The sequence below is a fragment of the Athene noctua genome, chromosome Z, assembly GCF_965140245.1.
Source record: "Athene noctua chromosome Z, bAthNoc1.hap1.1, whole genome shotgun sequence".
Lineage (NCBI taxonomy): Eukaryota > Metazoa > Chordata > Aves > Strigiformes > Strigidae > Athene > Athene noctua.
The window spans coordinates 2133707-2160408 of NC_134077.1; the positions used below are offsets into that span (position 1 = coordinate 2133707).

Sequence of the window (26702 nt, forward strand, 5' to 3'; positions counted from 1 at the left end):
TGCTTTCTCCCTGACAAAGTACTTATACACCATAATCAAGCCCACATAATCAACCAACTCCGGACTAGGCTTTACCAGATGCAAAATTCTTTGCATGAAGCCGTAGGGAGTCATTTCCTTCATTTCAGCAACGATTTAATCTCTTGCACCCGGGACACATCATTTGTGGCCTGAGTTTATGGCTACGATGCCCCCCATCCTTTGGGAAGTGACAGGGCACCTCTTGGTCTTTTTCAGCATTAACTTTTTAAGCTAATCGCTTGGAAAATAGATAAATAAATAAATAAATAGCCATAGATCCCATCTCTGGGGTGCTCAACGGAGCCTGTGGTGGCCCAGCTGGAAGCAAGGGCTACTCCGACTTGCCAACCTACAGAGCACCTACCACGTTGCTGGCATTTGTTGATTGTATTTGAACTAATTTCTATAGATTAATGCTCTAAGACCGAACAGCTATGCCTCAAACCAATTATAAAGCGCTGAGCTGTAAGAACTTATTTTCCCTGAACAAAGCCAAACCTCTCGTTTCGTATTTACCATTTTTCTTGAGCACACAATGTGCAGTAATGAGGTACAGCTATACACGGTTTTTTGGGTTTTTTTTGTGTTTTGTTTTTTTTTTTTTCCCATGCTCGTTAAATCAATGACACATAGTTGAAATTCAAAAGCACAAATAGGATCTGCGAATGCCTATGCGATTTCGATAGTCCCCCATTACGCTGATAGCTGAGAAAACCACACTATCTGCAAAAATAGATACATATACACCTTCACAAAGCCTTATTAGTGGAAGTCATTTTATTTCCTTTTTTTTATAGATGGTTAATGGAATAATTGAGGTATTTTGTAACTCAGGGCATTCTGTAGCAGGAAAAGGCTCTTAGTTATTTTTTCTTTTTTCACATTATTTTATCAAAGGCACAGCTTCTGCCACATTTTACCAGAATATTTCATAGTCAATCACTGACCATTCTCTCAAACCATCACAATATACTTCGATATGAATTGAAGATGTCTTTAACTCCCATCCCAAATCGGTTTTCAGCAACTCAAGACGCCGCAATTTATTTTTGTCTTCCAAAGAAAACAAAGCTGCAAGCAGTTCACCGGGATTCAGCAATACGCATACACGTCTTCAGCACTCGAGGAGAAAAATATCACTGCGGTATTTTAGCTACATTATATATTGGAGAAAAAAAAAAAAAAAAGAAAAAAGAGGAAATGCTGTCATAAAAATGCGTTGCATCCTGTTGTATGGCACCTCACTGTGTTAAGCTACTTTACGCGACGGCATTTGGAAGTGTGGTTCAGTTGATGAAAGACTCCCATCACATCATACCCATGGAAAATTTTTCTGAACGCATTTGGATAATATTGTACTTTGCCAGTACAATTTTATTTATTTATTTTTTATTGCAGCAGTTTTTATATTGCAAATTACAGGACTGAGACGCCTTTAATGTGACACTGATGTGCCGGACTATCTCTAAGTGTTCGTAGTTGCATTTCTAAATTCGATTAAGAGAGATAAAAGATTTATACCAAATAAAACCCAATTTTGCTCTCTGCTGCCAGGGAAGAAAGGCCAACAAAATTCCCCAACCTGATCTCGCCATCGTGCCTGGAGGCTGAACACTTAATCCCAATGAGAAAAGCAAGGGTTGTGTGTGAACAGCGTTAGAGGAATCTGTCATTACGATGATACCGATCTCTCAATATACAGAACGCATTAAAATGTATAACCAGAACGCAGTCGCTACTCCAGGATTTCGTTTTCTTTGCTTCCACCGCCCAATCCCCTTGCTAGCATTTCTCTCCTTCAGCCCTCCCCTCCCCAAAAAAACCCACAAGCCTGGCTTAGCAGAGCTCAGGGATGCGACATGACCAAGAGCATCTAAGTAATAAGGACACACAAGGATTGTAACATTAGCACCGACACGCATCAGGGCGTGAAGACATTTTTCTTACTGTAGTAACTTCCAAATACATTAACTAAAGTGCAAGGAAAACTGTGCCAAGTCGCTGCTGGAACATGAGACTATACATCAGGGGTTCTATTTCCAGCTTTAATGATGATTTCTTGAGACACACTCTGTTTCCTTATCCATAATGAAGACAAAAATATTTACAAGGCCTTTGACTGGTTCTCTGGGATCCTTCGGTAAAAGAATAATATAAAATTTATTACTGCGGGGGGGAGAGAAGGGAGACTGTTGGGTTTTATTTACAAGAGAAAAAGAGGAAGCTTTTTCTCTAGTCATTAAAGTTTTAGAGGCAAAATTGAAACCAAATGAGGAACTGCTCCACGAGCACATTATCTTCTATCCCAAAAACAAAGACTAGAACTGAGGCGAGGAAGTAGCAACACATTTACACCCTTATTTCCAGCTGAGCCACAGAGCTTTGACAAACGTTTTAGACCTACATCACCCTCGAGATGCAGAGACACAAGCAAAGCCGTTTGATTCGGGTGGTAACTGAATCCAGAGAAAAAGCTAATGAAATATTTTCAATGTAGCCTCCTGAATATAAATGGAGAGGAGAGGAATTTTAGTCCTAGTCCTGGTCTGTTGAGTTGAAAGAATGAAAATAATTTAAAAAATAAAATTAAAGACTAGCTTAGCGAACTTTTAGAACCAAGTAGCACCCCCAAACTGATTCGTAGCTTTTAAATGGTAAATAGGAGAGCCTTTAAATCAGTTTTATGTCCCTTCTCTAAGCCTCCTCCAAACCTCCTGCAACATTTCAAAAAACATGGTGGCCAATCAGACCCCCTATGTCACGCTGACCTCAGCATGGAAGTCCCACATCTCCCGTGCCACAACCTGAGCATCACTGCTGTTACCCTTACCAAGATTTCACCACCCTCTCATAGCACTGTCTCACCCTTCTCCTGCTGATTATTCAAATTTTTGTCACAGGAAAGCAGTTGCTCTGGCCCCTAGGCTCTCCTACGATACAACCAATAGGACCAATCCCATTAATTTATTTATTTTTTAAAAAAATTCTGCCCCATTTATAAAGTTCTGTCTAATGATCCACATTGTTCAGTATTTATCACCTCTGTGATATGTGCGTACACGTTCAACTGCAGGTTTATTGTTATATGGCATATTAGAGAATATAAAATCAAGAATATATCCCTGGCTCTAGAGTGAGGAGTCCCAGTTAAAAAAAAAAAAATAAAAATCTGCTCAGTCACCATTTCTATTTAGACATTTTATGGCTACAAATCTGGTTTAGCATAGAGATACCGTATTTAATTCCAATTCTTTAATTTCTTGGGCCAAAAATCCTCTCAGAAATCTACTATAACAATACAAATGATCACCAAAAATTTATGCCAACATCTTCCATTTTCATTCACCGATACTGACTGGTTTTAATTGCACGGACCTCTCTATTATCTTGTGTCTCAAAGATGCCAACCTGACAGACCATCAGGTAACTCAAGGGTTGGTCGGTTTGTTCCAGACCACTGGAAACTTCCCTATTCCAAAATTATGGTTAAAAATTAAAAGTCCTGAGAATTTCTCAGCTCCTCCACGAGCTACATTTTTACGTGGATATAATGACCTGAAAACATCTGGGTTCGGACAAGCTTTTTAAAACCACTTCTTTCAAGATAGTATGGATTTTTTTAAAAAATTATTATTATTAAACATAAAAACACACTCGCAATTCCCCAATAGCCATTTGATTCATTCCATTTATATCCCCTCTGGCTGCTAATCTGACTCCTGCACAGAGGAATTCTCTTCTGATTTAACAGATAACGTCACCAAATGTAGTGGTGATGAGACAGTCATGTATGTTTTACTAGTAAAGTGGGTGAATGGCCAGAAAGGAAAGCAATGTCTTCCATCCAATTAAAAAAAAAAAAAAAAAAAAGACAAAAAAAAAGACAAAAAAACCCCAACAAAACCAACAAAGCACTAAAAAAAAAAAAAAAATCCCAATACTACAGGTTCATAAAAAGCCAAACCTGAACATCTCTGATTATATTAGTCATTAATAGTCACCAATAGTTTATTAGTATGTTGTTATTAGCTGTTATTATTTTTAATTATTAGTAGTACAAAATAATACTCCATTTTAAAGCTCTACTGCCACTATTTAATCTAAAACAAAGCTTAAAGCTGGAATGCAAAGGCTGTTCCAACACCACAGGATTCCCTTCTGTTGGGGATTCTTTCTCGACTGCGTTTTGCGAGCAGAATCGGCGAGAATTTTCAAACAAACTACAACATTCCTCTCAGTAGAACTCAAATCTGCCAACCAGCCTGTGGTCCTTCAGTTAAGATACAGAGAAAGGATTACTTGTTTTAAGATTTATTTACTTATAGAAAAGTGTTTAGCAACTTATTTACTTACTTATAGTGGTTTTTTTTAATATTGTTAAGCATCCTGCTTGCTCAGACATTCTGTAAAATTTTACCAAGGACTGCTGTGTTCATCAAAACAAAACACTTTACTGTGAAAATCTACTAGGGGCTACAATGTTCAGCAAAACATTATGCTCTGTCCTTGAGAAAAAGGTGGCTGACACTAGCTAGTCCGAATTTTGCTAATGAGTAGAGATAGTCGGCGAGGAATGGTAGAAGTTCTATTGGTTCTCTTCGATAAGATAGAAAAATAAACCGGCTGAAAAACACTTTTGTTATTCAAGAAATTGGCCAAGAGAATCTGCGCATGCTCCGGGGGAAAAAAAAAAGGGTGAGAAAGACTACGAGCCTTCCTCCCAAAGACCCCCGAAGATGCCCACCAGGAGGCAACGGGCAGGTGTAAAGAGAACATAAACTCCTGACACCATTCTAACTAACCCAGCCCTACTCATGCATATGTATATTTGTGTGATGTAACCCAACGAATACGGATATCCACACTCGATAAGTTTTTGGTAAAATGTGCGGTGGGTGTGCAAGCTTTGTGGAGAGATCCTCTTGTACCCTGGCCAGAGTAAACATACCGGCTGTACGACTCTATTCGAGTTGTAGAGTCTTTTTTTTTTTTTTTTTTCCCACAAATCAGTTGACAGTCTCAGCATCCTCAATTTCATGAGGTTAATCACATACCAGGAACCTTCCAATAACGATTTACACTTCGGTATATATTCAGAAAGAAATTACATCATATTCTTCAGGCCCTTGTCCTGAACTCAATCCGTGCTTCAGACACAAGTACTAAAACCCCAATCCTATTTGGGGAAATCCCTGAAACTTCCATGTCTCTCTCCGAAATAAAACTCCCTCAGCTGGCAGCCAGCCAGGGAGCTGTTGAGCAAACAGCTCTTTAGCAGATATCCGTTATTTTTCTTGGGATGGAGTTGATCTCAAGACCAGCCCCATGCTACGAGGACACACCAACCGTACATACGTCTGCCTGCTCATTTTTATTTCCAACCAGGCAAGCTGCTGTAACACGGGAAATTGATATTTAGATCTATTATGGGAGAAATTACTGCAGCACTAATCAGATTTATCTAGGGGAGAGAGACAAAACAGCTCATTCCCCAGGATTATTAAATAAGCATTTAAAATTTAACCTTTTTTTTTTTTTTTTTTTATCTTCTTGTTAAAGATCAGAACATACCTAGTTGAAAAATTGACCCCGGTGCTGCTATTCATTTGGGCAGCTGGAAGTAGAGATAACCCCAATACTGGGATTATTAAGTGGGTATTTTGTAAATTGGAATTTACCTTATAAGAAAACAGATGGAAAGATGAGAGCAACTGCTGCATGTGTGAATATTCACACACTGTTGCCTTGTTTTCAAACTTGATTTCAACAGATGACACCTTAGCAGGATATCTTTACCCCACAAGGAAATATTTTGCCTTGATCTAAATACCACCAATAATAATTAAAAAAAAAAAAAAAGAGAAATCAAACTATTGCTTAGTAACACAGCACGTTCTGTGACAGGGCGTACCCCATCCAAATAGTTGTCGCTTAATGAGGTAGAAGTGAAATCTTTTAACAAAAATTTATCCCAACTCAGCAGCACGAGCGTTGCCTGTGCTGGGTGCGTTGCTCGGGACGAGGCTTTTCATCCATTTGTTGCTCGGTTCACGAGGCAGCAGGAGCAGTGACTAAAACTCAACTAATCCAACTAAATTGATGGAAAATTTCGTACAAAAATAAACAGTTCCAATGGCTATTACTTGGGTTTAAGCGTTTAACTTTTTTTTTTTTTCTGCTGGCAAGAAAACAGCTGCGGGTTTCTAGTCATTAGTTTTTCATGTAGTTTCTAAAAAATTGCAGATTAAAGAGCCTTTTCCCCCAAATAACTGCTTACAGAGCGCACTAACAGTAAGTCTATAAAGATCTCCTAAAGTACAAAATTTCCCATGTGTTTACCAAAAGGCAGGCTAGGTACAGTAAACACTATAATTCTTTTCTGAACTATTATTAATTTATCAACATTCACTCCCTCAGCTACTGCCTCAACCTGGCAGCTCGTATTTAGTCTGTGATCATGGCATCCTGGCTTGTGTCAGCACCGGCGTGGCCAGCAGGGACAGGGAAGGGATCTGAGCCCTGGGCTCGGCACTGGGGAGGCTGCCCCTCGCTGAGGGGGTTCAGTGTTGGGCCCCTCACCCCAAAAAGGCCATTGAATGACTCGAGCGTGGCCAGAGAAGGGCAACGGAGCTGGGGCAGGGTCTGGAGCACAGGTCTGCTGGGGAGCGGCTGGGGGAACTGGGGGGGTTCAGTCTGGAGAAGAGGAGGCTGAGGGGAGACCTCCTGGCCCTCTGCAACTCCCTGCCAGGAGGGGGCAGAGAGGGGGGATGAGTCTCTGGAGCCAAGGAGCCAGCGCCAGGTCCCAAGGGAATGGCCTCAAGCTGCCCAGGGCAGGGTCAGGCTGGCTCTGAGGAAGGATTTCTGTGCAGAAGGGGCTGTTGGGCATTGGAATGGGCTGCCCAGGGCAGGGGGGAGTCCCCGGGATCCCTGGAGGGGTTGAAGAGTCGGGCTGAGCCAGCGCTGAGGGATCTGGGGGAGTTGGGAACGGTCAGGGGGAGGGTCATGGTTGGGCTGGAGGAGCTTCAAGGGCCTTTCCAACCAAGCTGATTGCGTGATTCATATAACAGAAATCCTTTCTGAAGCATCCTTGGCTCTGAGCGGAGCCTTCACACGCTTACGAGGATTTCCTCACTCATAAATCAAAATACATGTGGTGTAAACGAGTCCCCATGACCTTTATCCATCTGTGGAGGGGACCCACCCCTGTTATCACCCCCACATCCATAGATGACACTGATCTTGTTGGGTTTTTGTTTAGGTTGGGGTTGGTTTTGTGGTTTTGTTGGGGGTTTTTTATGTATTAAATGGAATTAGAGCAAGGCACCCCTGCAGGAAATAGGCAGTGGAGAACAAACATGAAATGGGTTCAGTTTAAAAAATTAAATTCACAAGTTAAGTGTTTATTTTAAGTGGGCCACATCTGTTGGAAATCTGTTTTCATCTAAAAATAAACACTGTTTAAGCACTAGCTGTTGAGGTTAAGAATAAGGTAAAGACCTGACTGTGACAATTAGTGGCTCTTAGGGAATGTTACATCAACACAGGGATCCTCCCAGGGTATAAAAAATGAGAAGAAACGTTTAAATTATCTCTGCACCTGATAGAAGCTCAGCGTGTTGCTTGAGGAACCGACGGGTGAGCTTCAAAGAGATGGCACGTATTCGCTACGCCAGGCCTTCCTCAAGACTAAACTTAACCATAACTCATAGGAAACCAACAAAATCATATCAAATAACATAATTCAGCATATTCCAGCCCTTTCATTTCCCATACAGACATTGACCAAGTCAAACGTCCTCAGATAAGACACTTCATGTCTTAATGAGACTATTCAAATTCAATAAGCGGCAAAACTCCGTCAGCGCCGTGACATTATGTTGTCCTGAAATAAATCCAACATCACAATTGCTTTTCTTCTAAGTGAAGGCTTTTAAGTAGCAAAACAAGCCTGAGCTCACGAGGCAACTTCTGTTGCACGCAACGATTTCAACGTGCCCATCAACCTCTTCTTTCTAGTTCCTTCTCGCCGGATCTGTTTCTATCCGGCCCTTTTTTGTCTCCGTTATCCTTCTCCCCTCAGAAATGCAACGGTGAGGAAGGAGCTGAATCACACAGCACCACCAAACTCTATTCCCATTAAATAGGACGGAATTACATGATATTGTTACCGTTATCTTGCACTGCAGCTCAGCAGACCAGCTCAGGGACAGCGAAGGAACCTCCACAATAGACAATAGTACAGCACCAGACTACTTGAACAGCTAATGATAAATGCAGGATTATTATTTATAAATAGAGAATTAATAGCTTTCAGGCCTTGAACTACTCAACTTTTGCTTTTAAAACATCCTCTGAAGTGTACAGCCCTCCCAAAGAAACTTACTCAATTTACAGAAGCAACAAACTCGGCTAAGAATTAATTCTTTAATACAGGTTTGTATTAAATCTTTTTCCTTTTATTATTTTTTTTTGCCTTTGCACAATAGCCTTATTTCCCCTAAATTAATTAGGTGAGTGCATGTAGTTATCTGAATATCAATTTCCTCACGTTTTCAGTATTTGCTAAAACTTTCCACCTGGGATTAAAGTTTCTGGACCCCAGAGAAAAGAGCAGCACTTCAATTAGAAAGGTGAAAAAACCCGAGCTTTTAAAAATGAGCTTTCTGCAAAAAGCTCCAATGGCTACTCTTAAAATTAAGAGCAACAGATAAAACCTGACACATTAAAAACTCCTCAAGAGATTTGCTCAGGTTTGTTGGGCTTTTTTTATATAAAAGCTCTTCAAAATCTGTTCTCCTAGGGCCTGTATTTCTACAAGCACGTGGTTTCTGATGGAGGATTTAGAGAGGTTGGAGCTGTTTGTGAAACACTGATGTGCTGGGCGGGGGGAAATCAGCCCCGTCCAGAGCCTCCCCAGGCAGAATCAAACTGCACATCAAAAAACCATTTGCAAATGGTCACTCGTAAAGTGTCGCTGAGTTATCAAAGTAAAAACTTTATGCTCAGTGCCTTGGCCAATCTTTGAGACACATCAAGAACCTACAAACTACTTCTCTTTGATAATGGAGGTTGAAGGCTCAACTACTCCATTGACATGGTGAGTTAAACTACAGGCTCGGATCTGGTAGGATGAATTTTATTTTATTTATTTTTTTGTCCAGAAAATTAGCAATTCCTCCATCTAAATATTTTGTTTTTCTACCTTGTATTCATGCCGGATGATGAATTTTTCTACCAAGAGGGCATACCGATATCTCTAGACCACCCATAATGTCAAACCAAATATTAAAGCCAGATGCACTTTAACTAAAAAAAACTAAACGACAACGGCTATTTATCCCTCGTTCTTTTTTTCTTGCATTCTTTGCACGCTGTAGAGAAGATTAAAAATTATTTGCCAGGACTGTGGTCAGTTTTGCCACAAATCCCAACAGATAAGCTTCGTGTTCAAACAAATCACAACCACAGTCTGTGGAAGAAACAGCATTTTTAAAAACCCCCCCAGAATTACGATATGCTACCTACACTTTGTTGTTGTTGTTGTTGTTGTTTTGTTTCCTATTCCTTCGAATATGATTGAAAACTTTTGCTTTTCTTTTCTCCTCACTAACCAGGGGGAAAAGACTAACAAGAAGATTCCGCCTTCGCTAATTATGGAAGAGAAGAGCTGCAACTGAAGACAGATTTCTACCAACAAGCGAAAACAGGAGAGGCAGAATTAGCAGCAAAGTATCGGATAGCTCTGAACCATCAAAGCGTGCACACGAGAACAAAATTCCCAAGGGGCTCAATAAGATCTGAATTTTTCTTTCAGGAGCACCACTCATTTCTTACAAGAGCTGCTGTCTGCTCACATTATCCCAAAATGAGACCTTGTGTTGCTTGCCCTAAGCTGAAGTCTGATGGACTCCACTAGTCCCTTGTTATGTATTTTCCTCATTATTTGCTCCAGTGTTTCCCTGGTATAAAAATTTAGCATGTTACAAAGAGATAAATTAATTCCCATCTCTCCTACAGACAGCCTGAGAGAAGCCATTTAGGCAGGATGTTAACGACCAAATCTGTAAAAAGGAAGAACCATCAATCCATCCACAAATAATCAGAAATGTAGATGCGTGGCAAATTAACAGTAGTCTGCAATGCCTGAGAGAAATCTTCCAGGTCTGTCTAAAATACAAAGTTTTGTGGGTTTTTTAAGTCTAATCAAAACAACTAAAAAAGTATCTTCCCCCCCCCCCCCCCCCCCCCGATGGATGTCATCACCATCAATAACAGCCGAGGCAGGGAGGCCTCGGTGCAACCCAACGCACAAGGAAAGGCACACGGGGGTCAACGATGAACCTGGAGCCCCAAAGCCCCAAGCCTGGACAGCAAGTCCATGCTCCAGAGGTTGGGGCAAGCTCTAGTTCACAAAAAGATGGGGAAAAACCTGCAGGGAAGTCCAGGTGCTGTGGCCTACCCGTGCTGCCAGCTGTTCTCGCTGTTACTTGGCTTTCCAACTTCAAAATCGACCAATACCTACTGCTACTCTTGTTTTCACCTACGTAGGCTTTAGTTTGTAATCCTAGCTTTAGAAGGGGAGGCTGGTTCACTTTTTCGGTGTCAAATCCTCAGAGAAGAAACTATAATCCCCTAAATTCCACAGCGATAAATCTCAGACGTACAGACCAGACCCAGAAGTGAGGATGAACAAATCACGCTTCACCCGTGTTGGCACACAGACACTTCTCTGAGACTGATCCTGCCCTTCCTGACTTCTGCTATGTTCAGACCATCTCAGAAATCTGAAAATCATGCCCCGTTACCTCTCTCTTAGTGAGAAACCACACAGGTCTCAACAACATTTGCCTAGAGAATGCATATATTGAAAAAATTCTCAAAATGCATCCCTGTCACGTTTAATTCATGGTTACTTCTTAATGCAAAAACTAGAAAGGAAGGAGAATGTGCAGCAAAACCTTTTTCAAACCGCTCTTCTGGTGCTTCGTTTTTGATGTTATGTGGCAGTGGTAGCCATCTATTTAGCTGATGAATTTATTAAGAAAGAGAACAAGATGCTCACTCGGCCATGAATGTAGGAACGTTACCTGTCACAGTGAAACTGTACCAGATGCTAAGTGGCACTCTGGGTCACTTGGCAGATCACAGAATCATCTGGGTTGGAAAAGCCCTTGAAGCTCCTCCAGCCCAACCATGACCCTCCCCCTGACCGTTCCCAACTCCCCCAGATCCCTCAGCGCTGGCTCAGCCCGACTCTTCAACCCCTCCAGGGATCCCGGGGACTCCCCCCTGCCCTGGGCAGCCCATTCCAACGCCCAACAGCCCCTTCTGCACAGAAATCCTTCCTCAGAGCCAGCCTGACCCTGCCCTGGGCAGCTTGAGGCCATTCCCTCGGGGCCTGGCGCTGGGGCCTTGGCTCCAGAGACTCATCCCCCCTCTCTGCCCCCTCCTGGCAGGGAGTTGCAGAGGGCCAGGAGGTCTCCCCTCAGCCTCCTCTTCTCCAGACTGAACCCCCCCAGTTCCCCCAGCCGCTCCCCAGCAGACCTGTGCTCCAGACCCTGCCCCAGCTCCGTTGACCTTCTCTGGCCACGCTCGAGTCATTCAATGGCCTTTTTGGGGTGAGGGGCCCAACACTGAACCCCCTCAGCGAGGGGCGGCCTCCCCAGTGCTGAGCCCAGGGCTCAGATCCCTTCCCTGTCCCTGCTGGCCACGCCAGTGCTGACACAAGCCAGGATGCCGTTGCCCTCCTTGGCCCCCTGGGCACACTCTGGCTCATTCTCACCCCCCCCAGTCCCTCTCTGACTGGCAGCTCTCCAGCCACTCCTCCCCAGGCCTGTAGCCCTGCTGGGGGTTGTTGTGGCCCAAGGGCAGCCCCCGGCACTTGGCCTTATGTCATCAGGCACTGAAGTATCCGAAGAACCTCACTCTGAGAAGGTAAACTCAGGAGCTTAGTCCCAATGGATCGCTTTTGCAGTCAATGGAGCGAGAGAAGCTCTTCCAAAGCAAGCTCTGGGACAATATGTACAGCACCCTGAGATGGAAACTACTTCTTTCTGTGCATTGAGCACGTAAAAGAGACCAGCTTCATACGTATCTAAATTTGGTACTTGAAGTTCTCCAGAGTGAATGCTTTCCTAAGGTGTCAACTCCTCACCTTTGCATCCAACTGCTTCTAAAGGTCTCCAGGCTCTTTCATGTGAAGAACTTGGAAGCTTGTAGAAGTAACTGGAAAGAAAGTGGGATAAATCAGCCTAGCTGCCCCAGGAGGAGTGACTGCTCTGTGAGAGAACCAAAGGACACGACCAGACAAGAGAAAAAGGCCGTCTAGAAGGTTGAAGTTCTTACCTGCTAAAATTCTGACTTCGGCATCGTTTCCCGTTCTCGAACTGGCCGGGTTTTTCGCCAGGCATCTGTAGATCCCACTGTCCCCGTGTTGGACCCTGCTGATCTGTAACGCTCCGGAGGGCAGGATGGCCACCCGTGTGTCACTCGGGCTCGGCAACAAGTCCTCCTGGTTTCGTTGCCAGTGAATCACGGGCATGGGCTCTCCAACAACTTCACACTTCAGCAGAATCGTCTCTCCTGCAAAAGCCGTGACAGATTCTGTCTGGGAAAGAAACCTCAGTGGTCCTGCGAACAGAAAAAAAAAAATAAATATTGAGCTGCGGAAAATAGCAGTCAGGCGCTGTTTCCATGCTGATTTTTTGTTAATAATCCAGACTAAAAATAAATAAATAAATCGTGCAACGTTCTGAAAACTACTTGGAGGTTGCTATAATGGCGGGGTGACTAACACTTCCCTTGGTAAATTACACTCATTAACAGCAAAGACGAGATGTGTTATCTCCATCAAGAGTAACAAATTGCACCTTCCTTACAAACCCACGCAGGGACAACTTGAACAAAGTACAGCTGCACCACCGTGCAAGGCAAGCTGCTCAGAACGGGGTGGCACTCAAAGGGAGGAACAAGTAAACCTTCGTAAGGTTTGGAAAAGGTTACGGTCGCATCTTGCTGTATTTCTCCTTCCCTGCAAATCAAAGGAAAAATACTCTATAAAGCCACTCCTAATTTACTCGGTCACATAATTAAAATACATTGAGCAGGGAATGGCCTCTGTCTGGTTTTCTGTGAAACATTTTTGACTCGTCAGGGCAGAGTTGGGAGCTTTAATTACGTAAGTCCCAGACATCCGAGCGTCACCCGCCGCAAAACCACGGGGAGCGCGTCCTTCGCACGCTACAAAAGAAAAACCCAGCAAGAACAGGAGAAGGTCTGCAAGATTCACAATGCAAATGGGAGATGACGTCAAGAACACTTTTTATTACCTGAAAGCATCACTGCTTTACAAATAGCGCAAAAAAATTATCGATCAGCCTTCTTTCGAGCCAAGTATGAGAAAGATAATTCAAGAAGGTACGCTGAAGCAACTGCGTGGATCAGGGATGTGCTGGAGGTGGTGTGGACCTATTTTGGGGACCTGCTCTCACCCCAGTCCTGACCAATCCCCAGCAATGACCCTTCCAGCCCCCACCCCACTGTGGTTTGGAGCCTTACTAGGAAATAGAGTCACTCAAAAGTGTGCTCCAACACGCACTGAGTGTTCGAGGGAGTAAAAAAAAAAACCCGAAAGACAACCCTAAAAGCCGTGAAAAAGCATATAGGAAACAAATATCTTTTAAATGATGTCAGGCAGTGTTCAGTGAAGGCTTTTAAAAAGGAGCTGTCAGTAGGGGTTACTAAGAAGCTGAGGAAGCAAAGAATAAACCCCTCAACTTTCTAAGCATTAAAACGTCACCTAAATATTGAGCAAATGAGTGGTGGGGAATGATCGTGGACTGGAAAAGGCATTTGAGGGGAGACCCCCTTGTTCATTCCTGTATGCGAAGAGCATACGTGGATCTACCATCACGTGGGCCGTGGTATTTCCCAACGGCCATGGTTACAAGTTCTTCACTCACATTGTTCATAGGAACAAGTGGTTCGTTCCCAGTCCCAACCCCATGAGCCTCCCCGTCACAGCGAGGACGCTGCTTTCCTCCTGCGGCACAGACACACAAGTAACGGCTTCTCACCCCCAGCAAAGCTTGCTGTAAGAGAAGCGTTCAACACTTTAATTAAAAAAAAAAAAAAAAAAAGGTAAGATAAACATAGTGTGAACAGTGATGGAAAGTTGTTGAAAACTACAGATTTTTCCAGGTGGAAAAACAGCTAAATCTAACAATTTACTGTAAAAACAACAAGTAAAAGAATTGCCATAGAGAAATTTTTTTTTTTTTTTTTAATGGCAGCACTATACCGGCCATGCCCCCAACACACAGCTTACGCTTTGCCCTGTCTCTGCACCATCTCCCTTTCTTCAGGTATCCCAACTGTTTTTATTTTAAAGTGGGGAAAAAAAAAATAAAAAAAATAATTAAATCGACCCGTAGGAGATCGGGATGTTGCAGAAAATCTTTCGCTGTGTCCTGGTGAAAAGCCACCAGCCAGCTTTTCCTATGGTTACGTTCAAAACCCATTCATGTCTCTTCAGGAGTGCAATAGATGAGATCTCAAAACCATCACTGGGTCTTTACGGCTCTCTTGGCTGATGTTGATTTATTTTCAAGACAGTTTTTAAACCTACACAGCTGTTTGGGTTGTTGGGAGATGGCTCAAGGGAATCAAATACGGTCTGAGAAAGTCACTTTTTGAGACAGACTCTGGAATTAAGACACTGAAGGTCCTTGCTGATGCTTCACCCTGTAGCTAAAGGGGCGCAGATGCACCTCCTTGCATTACACCCAAACCTACTTACGTTTAATTGAAAGCGGTCCCCAACTCCGATTTACCACGTAGGCTGGTTGGCAGCCTATCAGGCTCCCCATCTTTCCTTACAGAAGACTCAATTATTGAGCAATTAAAGTTCACTTAATAAAAAGGCTTATCATTTGGGGGACAGACCTCAGGGTCTAGAACATGTTCAGCAATTTAGTCGCACTCAGTACAATCCCCCAGAGAAGAACTGCTTTAAATGCTTTGTTTGTTTCAAATTAAAGTCTGCAAGGTTACTTAACATCAAGACAAGACCTTTTTTTTTTTTTTTCACTTTCAATTCACATAATAGCTGAAGGGCAAGGAACCAAGGTAATGAAAAAGAGTGATTTCCGTCTGCTTGCCTCAGAAACTGGGAAGGAGTAGAAAGCATGGGTGAGTGAATCTGGAAATGTAAATATTTTAGAAACTGCTAAATCTCTCTTCCGCCGGCTAGTTTCCAAAAAGGTGCGATACTTCAGTTACTCTATAATCTTTATGCTTTGCTAGCTCCAGTTTACAATTCTGAACAGATTTACGCTGAGTAACGTACAGCAGAATATCAGATCGAGACACACAGACTTCACCAAGCAATCCAAGCACAGACGTGGCGTTCGACTTCATTCCCAGAAACAGAACCACAGAATCATCTGGGTTGGAGAAGCCCTTGCAGCTCCTCCAGCCCAACCATGACCCTCCCCCTGACCGTTCCCAACTCCCCCAGATCCCTCAGCGCTGGCTCAGCCCGACTCTTCAACCCCTCCAGGGATCCCGGGGACTCCCCCCTGCCCTGGGCAGCCCATTCCAACGCCCAACAGCCCCTTCTGCACAGAAATCCTTCCTCAGAGCCAGCCTGACCCTGCCCTGGGCAGCTTGAGGCCATTCCCTCGGGGCCTGGCGCTGGGGCCTTGGCTCCAGAGACTCATCCCCCCTCTCTGCCCCCTCCTGGCAGGGAGTTGCAGAGGGCCAGGAGGAAACAGGAGCTAAACTGTTCCCCTTCTTATTGCCAACCCCACCTGAGGGGACTGGAAGCTGTAGCTCTCAGAGGAAATAAAACTGATTAGAAGTCGGACACTCAAATTTCTGATTTAGAAGAAACTAATCTGGAGGGAAGGAAGGAAAAAAAAAAATTAAAAAAATCAAGTTATCAATATGCTTTCAGCAGTAGTGCCAGCTGGGGAATCCCTGGGTACCAGGCAGCCACCCCGAATACCGACTGTCAGCCTAATGAGGAGGACTCAAAGGGAAGGATTTTAATCTTACAAGAAAATTAATATTAATAAGATATTTTATGCCTTTGCATTTTTTATATATGAAATTTGGGCAGTTAATAGATGGAAGTTAAACCAATTTGCCACAAGGGCACCTCGGTGCAAAGCGAAGGAGTGGAAGGCGCTTTACTGTCTGAGAAGCTGAGGATGGAAACCTGCCTGGTGTTTCTGAAGCAGATGAGGCCAGAAGATGATTTATCAAGTAACCGTAGGCCTAGTCACTACTACCTATTGTAACAGGAGAAATGTTCAACCGCTCCTCAAACTTTTGCCCCATATCAGAAATACTTCATCCGGCCAGGAGATGAATAATCCAAGTAAAACTTATCCACCACCAGGTAGGACTCTGCTCCAAGAATGATGAAGGAAACAAAACCTTCACAACGAGACACTAATTTACTCTACAGTCCCGGTTCCACCTGCTCATTTCATCTGTTGGCACGGTATACACACGACCATGGATGATTTTTTTTTCTTATTAGCACTCAATTTTCATCAAATTCACACGCCTAAGCTAAAAATTGATAAACTTTGTTAATGCGGGAGCATTTGTCCTTTATGCCTAAATTAGGCTGCCCATCTCCAAAGGTTCCTACTCGGAGTAGGACAGAGAGGAATCCTCTTGCCTTCACCTGGCTGGGGAACCCATGGGGGTTACGTAAATTAGATGACATGTTAATTGTATTAATACTCAGATAGGATTCATCAGTTAAGAGCTCATGACGACGACAAATAAGGCAGGATATTTTTTTTTCTTTTAAACACAACTAATACTCAGTATTCTGACTATGCGGAATATATTTAAATCCCATTAAACTTCACCCTTGAACCCAAATTCCGACGGGGATGCACGGACACGGTCCCCCCACGATCGTATCACAAATACCCCATGAAACAGGCAATAGAGAGGTGGCTGCTGCTTGGGATTTACGATGTGAACATACGATTGTCTTGTTTTCTTCTTGATTTGAACATAAGCTTAACTAGAAGTTAACATGGTTGGTTGAAAGGGAACAAATTCTCGGAAATGACAACGTAATCAAAAGTTTCAACACCACATATCATCTCTCCCGGAAATTCCTCCCTCCAAAAGGTATTTTTGAAAGCGTGCTCACCAAAGGGATAAAAAGTAAGTGAGAGTTTCAGAGAAAGAGCCACACAGCAATCTTAGAAATAAACTTAGACAACTCTAATTAGCTTTTGTTTTCCCCGGGCCCCAGGTGTTATTTCTGCAGCCACCCAGTTGTAACCCACCATCACAAGCTACCTGGGGATACCAAAACGCGGCTGTGCGTGTCGCTCAGCAGCCAGCGGCGCCAACCAGAGGGAGAACAGACACAACTGAAGGTCTGGGAGGTTGATTTAACAAGTCTGGCTTCAACAAGGATGATTCTGGTCTACGGCCCTGTCTGCACGAGGTAAGGATCAACGTGGGCTTGGCATTAAAATTGTGTACCAAGATGCAAGTAATTATGAAGCACAGTGGCAAGCAGGTCCAAATAGCTCGAGATTAATTGAAGCGTGATAGTTAGATTTATTTTTTTTATATGTATATCCACACACTTATGTATAAAATTATTTCAATTATTATATAACTGAGTGCATCACAGTCTTTAATTTGTCTTACATAAGCAAAAGAAAATACAATTTCAATTTCATTGATGAGGAACTGACTTCTCCAAGATACAGCTTAAAATACTACAAGACAACAAAGCAAAGCTTAGAAATTGTGACAGCTTCTAATTGAGAAGAGTTCCTCAGGCTTTTTAGGCACTTTTGAAGATGCTGCAGTGACTGACTCGCTCAAAGTGACAGGAGAAATCCAAAATAAGAAGAGGTTTGAGGCAGGTTTTTCCAAGCTCTTCTATAAATCTATCAGCGCTTCCTTCCCTTCCATAAAAACAAGTGGGAATTTCTTTTGGGGAAAACACAGAATCATCTAGGTTGGAAAGGACCTTGAAGATCATCTAGTCCAACTGCTCACCCACCACTGACAGTTCCCAACTCCCCCAGATCCCTCAGCGCTGGCTCAGCCCGACTCTTCAACCCCTCCAGGGATCCCGGGGACTCCCCCCTGCCCTGGGCAGCCCATTCCAACGCCCAACAGCCCCTTCTGCACAGAAATCCTTCCTCAGAGCCAGCCTGACCCTGCCCTGGGCAGCTTGAGGCCATTCCCTCGGGGCCTGGCGCTGGGGCCTTGGCTCCAGAGACTCATCCCCCCTCTCTGCCCCCTCCTGGCAGGGAGTTGCAGAGGGCCAGGAGGTCTCCCCTCAGCCTCCTCTTCTCCAGACTGAACCCCCCCAGTTCCCCCAGCCGCTCCCCAGCAGACCTGTGCTCCAGACCCTGCCCCAGCTCCGTTGCCCTTCTCTGGCCACGCTCGAGTCATTCAATGGCCTTTTTGGGGTGAGGGGCCCAACACTGAACCCCCTCAGCGAGGGGCGGCCTCCCCAGTGCCGAGCCCAGGGCTCAGATCCCTTCCCTGTCCCTGCTGGCCACGCCAGTGCTGACACAAGCCAGGATGCCGTTGCCCTCCTTGGCCCCCTGGGCACACTCTGGCTCATTCTCACCCCCCCAGTCCCTCTCTGACCGGCAGCTCTCCAGCCACTCCTCCCCAGGCCTGTAGCCCTGCTGGGGGTTGTTGTGGCCCAAGGGCAGCCCCCGGCATTTGCCCTCAGTGAAACTCCCCCAGTTGGGCTCAGCCCATGGCTCCAGCCTGGCCAGGTCTCTCTGCAGCCTCCCCACCCTCGAGCAGATCAACACTCCCACCCAGCTGGGTGTCACCTGCAAACTGACTGAGGGTGCCCTCGATCCCCTCGTCTGGATCATCAATAAAGATGTTAAACAGGAGCGGCCCCAACACCCAGCCCTGGGGGACACCACTCATGACTGGTCCAGGGACAGCCCAGGAGGGAGAGAAAGGTTGAGTGCATGTTGAGTTGTCAGTTTTTCAGCAGAAAAGAGAAAAATTTTCATAAGGGAATGAGCTTAAAACACAATTCAAGTCTGTGGGCTTCTACTGAGGAAAGGTTGAAAGTCTACTTCCTGCAAAGAAGACTTGGGGATCACCATCACCAGATACCCTGAAAATAAAAGAATAAAGGAAGAGCTTCGACACTGTTACATTTAATATTCATGGAACAAGTATAAAAAAAAAAATATCTACTTAATATTTTTTTCTGCTGTCCTCTTAGTGCGTGTCTCGATGCTTTTGGATCGAGGAGTGACTTGTCCTGCTTCGTGCCAGGGGAGGGAAAGCATCTTCGATGGTTTTTAGCCAGATCGCCCCCAAACTCTGAGCCAAACAAAGCATTTGGCCTCATTTCAGGAGACTCAAACCGCGACAGCTTTTGTAGCCTACACGTTTAAGCGCGAGAGAATTATTTCTGCAACTTATATTTAGCATTCAATTACCATACTGGAAAAATGCATCTTGACATTCTTGAAGTCTTCTAGTCTTTAGATATCCCTCAGAGAGGGAAGATTGCGAAGACCGAAAGGGACAGGCCCTGCACTTCTCTCTCCGCAGCTCTTCTGGGTAGGAAAATCATTTCCTTGAGCTCAAAGAGCAGCACAACTCTGGGGGGGAGCTCTGGACTGGGTCAACTTGTAACAAAGAAAGGAGGCAAAGAAATTTTATAGTTGACTGTAAAAACAATAATATATAAATAGACATACAAGAGAGGGCTTAGGGGAGAGTTTAAGCTCCAACACTTAAGCTGTGTTGCAACCCTGATGTTACTTCGCCATGGAAGTGCCCCAGTTCCCCAGGCATCCTCACCTTTGAGGAGGTTTTAATCGTGGTAGTTTACTGTTAGATCAGGTTCCTCCTAACAGCAGGAGAGCCACCATGTTTCCTCTTAAACCACATGGAGAGAAAGGTCAGAAGCCACCCAATTCCTCCATCAGCCCCACCCTCACGCAGACGTGTTCACACAAGCGCTGTCGAACCCACCGTAGACGAGATAAAAACCGTAACTCATGAACAGACAATTCAGAACATCCCACGTAGGAAGGAAATTTCCTCTTTTCTAGTATGGGGACACATTGAGGTCTCCTCCAGCGCAGCAATTTTCTTTCCCAGCATGTACAGTCCATTACAAATATTATAGCACCAATTCTTGGCAGCAATCGAATTCCACCGCGAAAGGCTTGTTGAAGGAAGATGAAGCCAGGATCTGCCCTTTGAAGCCTCCTACCTCTCACAGGAAATAAATGAACTTATTATCGTGAAAAAGACTTTTCTCTAACCTATGTTACTGATGTCAGCTCAGATTATCCAACCCGCAAGAATTTTAAAATCTAATTTACTTGTCACCTTTTATGCGGCTGGCTTGCTGGCTGCGTTCAGCATAACGCATGGAAACAATCTATTTTTTTTTTGTCCATCCACATATTTATGCTGTAGGGGGATTTTCATCAAGGATTCAATGCCTTTGTGGTCAGTTCTACTTAGTCTTTGCCGATCTTTCTTTCTGATAGAAGGCACTAGCACAAAGCTCTTCTGCCTGAATGTCCCACACGTGCAGGATGCGTTCAGAACAACAAATATTTCAATTTTAACCAACGCATCCAAGTACAACTCTCAAGATGACTTCAGCATTTCAGAGTTCACGGGAGCCAAATCTGACATTCTTCAAGATCACGGCTTGAAACTACGACCTTCTTGTAGCCACGGGCAAACACAAATCTCCAGAGCTCCCCACCTATAACCTACTATGGCTGTTGACTCAGTAGGTTGGATCCAGTTCTTCTGTCTCATGATCCCTACAAGATACAGCCACAACTTTCAGCTTCAGACTATTTGCTATTTTCTCAAAGAGGGAAAAATCATAAAGTCAAAAATAGTTAATTTGGGAGGGACTTTTCAAGGTCATTTAGTCCAACTCTCCTTCAAGGAGCAGGGCCAAGATGAGGTTGCTCAGAGCCCCCGTCCAACCTGACCTGGAATGTTTCTAGGGATGGGCATCCACAACTTCCTCTGGGAAACCTGGTCCAGGCGCCTCACCACCCTCACAGTAAAGAATTTTTTCCTTGTATCTAGTCTGAAAAGACACTAGATATTCAAAGCAACAACCACGCTAATATTTATTAACAAGTCTATGCGATACACAGAATCCCTGGGATTGTAACTCCCTGTCATTCACAGTAGCACAATACACCCGTGTCGGGAAAAGAAATACTACCCTAAATTTTTATCATCCACCGACAAGCCCACCTACTGCTTTGCCCCTGTTAATACACAAATCAGAGGGTGTAAATCTCTTCATCTTCCTGTCAGAGGCTCTTGCCAGCACTCGTGGCTTGCAGCCAGCGAGCAGAACAAGCTTCCCATCAGTCGCCAATAAAATCATCAAATCTGCTCCTCCAACAGGAAATAAGCAAGAAAATAAGCCTTTTTTTTATTGCTGGAGAATCTAAAAAAAAAAAATAAAAAAAAAAACAAACCAAACCAAAAAAAGGGCCGTATTTCAAAATCTCTAATTAAAACAATAAAAAACCACAGGCTTGCTCATTTGTGCGCCATGCCCTGGGAGTTTGCTGGTCCATTATATTTAAAGACTCACACTTGGAGAGGTGACTTTGCTCTCATAAAGCACCGTAGAAGTAGCATAAAGATGCACTGAGTGGACCAGCAATCTCTTGATTTTTTTGCCTTGTATTTTTGTGACTTGCTTCATTTGAGGTACTTCAGAACCACCTTGAAAAGACCTTCAGAGGAATTAGGTGTAACTCCAGGCACACCTTCCAATAAACTAAGAGTCTTCAAGCAGCACACAGGCATCCCCAGCTCTGGAGAACAACCAAGCAACATCATTGCCCCGCCTCCAACAGGCAGGGATTGCTCCTGGGCTACTAACATCACCACTGAGCTACACGGTACAACAAGACAACAACAGCCAGAGCCAAAACCCTGTTGAATGAGCATTGAATGCACAGGAAGGCAGGAGCCATGTGAAGCCTGCACCGCATGACAGTCCCCAGCAGCTGTAGTAAGGGTTAGTGTAGTCTGTAAGACTCCCACAAACCCCTCTGCCATGCAGACCCCATCCTCTGTGGCTTCTTAATCTGGCTTTGAGCCTCATCTTTCAGAAATCTGAAATGCTTTGACCGTGGTTTTTTCTCCACCGATGGCAGTAGATGCTCCTGAGGTGACAGACCAGTTGATGTATCAAAGGTCAAGCTGTTCAGAGAAAGGAGGGGCAGGACTCCACTGCCGGGAATAACAGATTCTGCCTAGACAGAAGAGAAAATGTTTATGAATATTCTCTTCCCCTGCCCTCACCCAGTTCATGGACAATCCTACAGAGCTTTGAAGAGCCCAAACTTATCCCAATTACTACTAACACAACTCACAGCAAAAGGCTCCTTCTCCACTCCCTCCTCCACTGACTACCCACAGAAGATCAAATCAAGTTCAAGGCCTCGGTCCTCTAGTTTAAGGCACTTAACATGGGCTCACGATACCTGTTTGAAGTAAAGATCAAGGCTAAACTTTCAGTTGTCAAACTCTCATCTTCAGCAGCCATTTATCTTACTTCTGCTGAAGACCAGACTTTCTCAAGGCCTGGGAGAGGCCACAGAGCAAACTCTGGCAAGACAAAAGATCCATCAGAGATTTCAGACGCAACCACAAGGGGAAATTTAACTCCTCAAGGGCAAGCGTAGGGCATCTCACACACACAGAGCGCAACGTGTAAGTGTGCAAGATACATGTGGTTCGCTCTTAAATGCCTGAATGCAGAGCACTTGAGCTTCACACTCCCCACCAGCCACGCCTCGTTGGTGAGAACAAGGTCCAGCACAGCACCTCTCCTCGCTGGCTCCTCTCTCACTTGGAGAGGCAAGTTATCATCAAGGCATTCCAGTAAGATGGGGAAGACTGAAGGAGAAGATGCAAATGAGGCACTTGAGAAGTTCTGACTGCTCTCTATTTGACTTCCTTTCAGTTATTATACTTTTAGGCTTTGTTTCAGCGGGCATCCATTTTCACAGCTCTTGCCTGGTGAAATCATCTTTACAAGCCACTTATTCCGCTAAAGATAACTGCAGTTCCTCAGGGGCAGGAGATGCCGCTAGGGATGAAAGGGACACGACAGGTCAGGGAATTTTGTTTGGACAAACTTCCAGGAGTACGAACATCAAGCCTTTGACTCCACAAGAAGGGGCTAGGAACATCTTACATCATTAATAAAGATGAGACCAACAGGATGTTTGGTTGTTGTATTCAAACCCAGAGGATGTGAGGCAGCTCAAGCCTTGATAGGTTTAACCGTGCCAGAGGCAGCATTCATTCTCTCAAGTGTTGCAACATAGTTCAAAAGGAGAAAAAAAAAAAAAAAAAAAAAGAGAGATTAAAAAAAAAATCAACCTGAAAGTTTATCTTTTCTCTAGACCGTTATTTGCCACGTTGCACGAAAACACGCTTTAGCTCCGTCTCATCTCATTCCAGACGCTGAGACGGTTCAAAGCACATCCACCAACTTATTTATCACACCAGCTTCCCGGCTGGGTTGGCACGGGCCCATCCGAGCACCACAAGCGTGACCACCTTCACCCTTGGAAGGTGGGAATTTCCCCCCAAGTTCACAATCAGCCACGGTCCTGAGGGGAGTGACAACGCATCTGGAGATGGCCCCGTTCCAGCCACGCACCCCACCCGGGGCAGCTCTTGGCCTCAAACCTCCCATTTCTCTTCTTACGTTCTCCTCACAGGAGAATATAAGCCCCACAATATTTTACCTGACAGAAAAAAAAAACCCAACCAACCAACCCTAAAGTATAAAAAGAACAAATTAATTGGAAAAGCAACTCTAACAGGTTATGTGGCCATCCAAAAACTCAAAGTCATGCAGCAAACCGCACGTCAGAAATAACGTAAGACTTCAAGGAGACATTAAATGGCAGGTTAAATGATTTTTCTCAGTTGGCCAACACTTTTAAAGCTAGTTTCGAATTTTTAAGATCTTTTTTTAGATTTTAAGATCGTTCTTTTTGGCTATATTCTTTATAGTGTGAAGCCTGTGTTTTCTGCTAATCATAAGGATCACAAAGCTAACGGTTAAGAACAATCAGTCTTAGTTATTAGAATTTTCCCCAAAATACAAGAACTGGCTGAATTTAACAAGAAACAAGCAAGCTTGAATTTTTTTTAATTGATCTTCAAAGACAAATTGTAACAGCATAAAATCCATATTAGGGAAGACATCACACACAACTCAGCTGAACACAAGAATCACATTATAATTGTTGCACTATTATAGCTAGCAATATATTTCTAAAATAATCAATTCCTCATAAGCCCTCAGTATTTATTTATTTATAGGAGATCTATTTAAATGCGCTTTTCCACATGTCAGGATTCAGCCTCCGTTCTTCTCCTAATCGTTAACACTAGCAAAATTAATATTACCCCTACCCCCACGAAATCAGTGGCTTCCTCAGGAAAACAAGTAAACTGGGGTAGTAATTTGAGTCTGACAGATTTACTAAGACATCTGTAGGCCAGTAAAGCATCGGAATCACGTGACGGATCTTTTTATGAGACAAATTTGGTAAAAGCACGTCAAAGTCCGACCCTGAAATACAGCGCAATAAATGAATTAACCGAGCAGAGCGTCCTCTCTACGGCCATTAAACGGGAAGAAGTGCAGGCAGAGGCAAATACCAACTGGAGAAATGCAGACCCAATTGGCGTTTTATTGAACATTAGCAGGCAACCCTAAACCACCAGCTATGGTGGCGCAGAAGTAACGGTTTAGCAGCGGTGGTATTTGTGCTACGACCATTCCCAGGGGCGCCGGCGCCGCCGTTCCCGTTATTGCACGCACACGGGACTGGTTGAACCCCGTAGGCACAGGGTGCTGCAGGTATAAGTGGAAAGAGTAAAGTGAAAGGAAAAAGAGGTGAGAACTGCTGGCTAATGTAGTGCCACGTCATCAAAATACTCTTGACCAAACACCAGAGCCAGGCTCAGGGAGAGAAAATAGCCCAAAACTGCACATCCTCCAACACGGATGTTATTTTCTCATATTTTCCCCATTTTACCTGGCACTTTATACATCAAGCATACACCACTTTGCCAGTTCACGCCATATTTAAGCCCAGCTCTGTGTCCTAATTTGCTGAACATCAGCAACTACGTCTGGACAAATGTAGCTTCTGACTCAACCTTCAGCTCTTGGGGAAGCCCGGGCAGAGGAGAGCTGATCCTCTGCAGCGCCCAATCAGCTACGGGGTGGTACAAACCAGCCTCTTCTACCTCCCCCATCTTTCCAGGGCTGCAAGAGTTCTTCTTGACCCCCCCTGAGGAAAAAAAAAAAAAACAAACAAACAACAAACTCATCCACTAAAAGCACAATTACTTAAGTTGGTTCCTTTGATCATGGCAGAAAGGCAAACGGTTCGCACAACCAGGTGAAGCTACAACACCGCGCAGAAACCCGTTCTTGCTGTTTCCCAGCTCAGAGTTGTTGCTACTGGTCCGTCTAGTAGGGACTGAACAGAAGCAGCAGGTCAAAACCCTGCAGATTCAGTGCCTTGAAGACAAGCAACAGATGTTTTAGCAATAGCCTGGCAAAAAATTTGAAAACGGAGTAGGAGAAAAGTAATAAAATTATACCAGAAGAAACTATCTAACACCAGTTCACAAAGTGCAGAATAATCTAGTCCCCAACGCTTTCCCTGGCTTTTGTGCGTGCTTCACCTTCCATTGGCATGTATAAAGACTAACACAGTTACCTCAGGAGTTACTACATACACCGTTTCAGTTCACAAAACCGTTTAGTAAACAGGAGTGACCCACATCCCCGTCTCCAACTGCAACGTGCTGCTGCAGAGCGAGACAGGGGAAGAGAGGGGTGGGATCCAGCTGGAAAGCTGTACACACCGCATGCCACAGAATCATCGGGGTTGGAAAAGCCCTTGAAGCTCCTCCAGCCCAACCATGACCCTCCCCCTGACCGTTCCCAACTCCCCCAGATCCCTCAGCGCTGGCTCAGCCCGACTCTTCAACCCCTCCAGGGATCCCGGGGACTCCCCCCTGCCCTGGGCAGCCCATTCCAACGCCCAACAGCCCCTTCTGCACAGAAATCCTTCCTCAGAGCCAGCCTGACCCTGCCCTGGGCAGCTTGAGGCCATTCCCTCGGGGCCTGGCGCTGGGGCCTTGGCTCCAGAGACTCATCCCCCCTCTCTGCCCCCTCCTGGCAGGGAGTTGCAGAGGGCCAGGAGGTCTCCCCTCAGCCTCCTCTTCTCCAGACTGAACCCCCCCAGTTCCCCCAGCCGCTCCCCAGCAGACCTGTGCTCCAGACCCTGCCCCAGCTCCGTTGCCCTTCTCTGGCCACGCTCGAGTCATTCAATGGCCTTTTTGGGGTGAGGGGCCCAACACTGAACCCCCTCACCGAGGGGCGGCCTCCCCAGTGCAGAGCCCAGGGCTCAGATCCCTTCCCTGTCCCTGCTGGCCACGCCAGTGCTGACACAAGCCAGGATGCCATTGCCCTCCTTGGCCCCCTGGGCACACTCTGGCTCATGTTCAACTGTCTAGAATCAACACTCCCAACCTTCCTCTAGGAATCTCCATCTCAGGAAATGAAACGCTCCCCTGGTACCCGAGAAAAGCTA

The 26702-nt window shown here is 44.7% G+C and overlaps 1 protein-coding gene across 2 annotated transcripts in view; it reads right to left on the reverse strand.

The window, feature by feature from the left end:
- DCC (DCC netrin 1 receptor) overlaps window positions 1–26702 on the reverse strand; it is a 612108-nt gene that overhangs the window by 303939 nt on the left and 281467 nt on the right. For both annotated transcript variants that reach the window (XM_074932358.1, XM_074932359.1), the window contains exon 3: window positions 12367–12651. In XM_074932358.1, the coding sequence (XP_074788459.1) occupies window positions 12367–12651 (285 nt within the window). The remainder of the gene's footprint in view (window positions 1–12366; window positions 12652–26702) is intronic.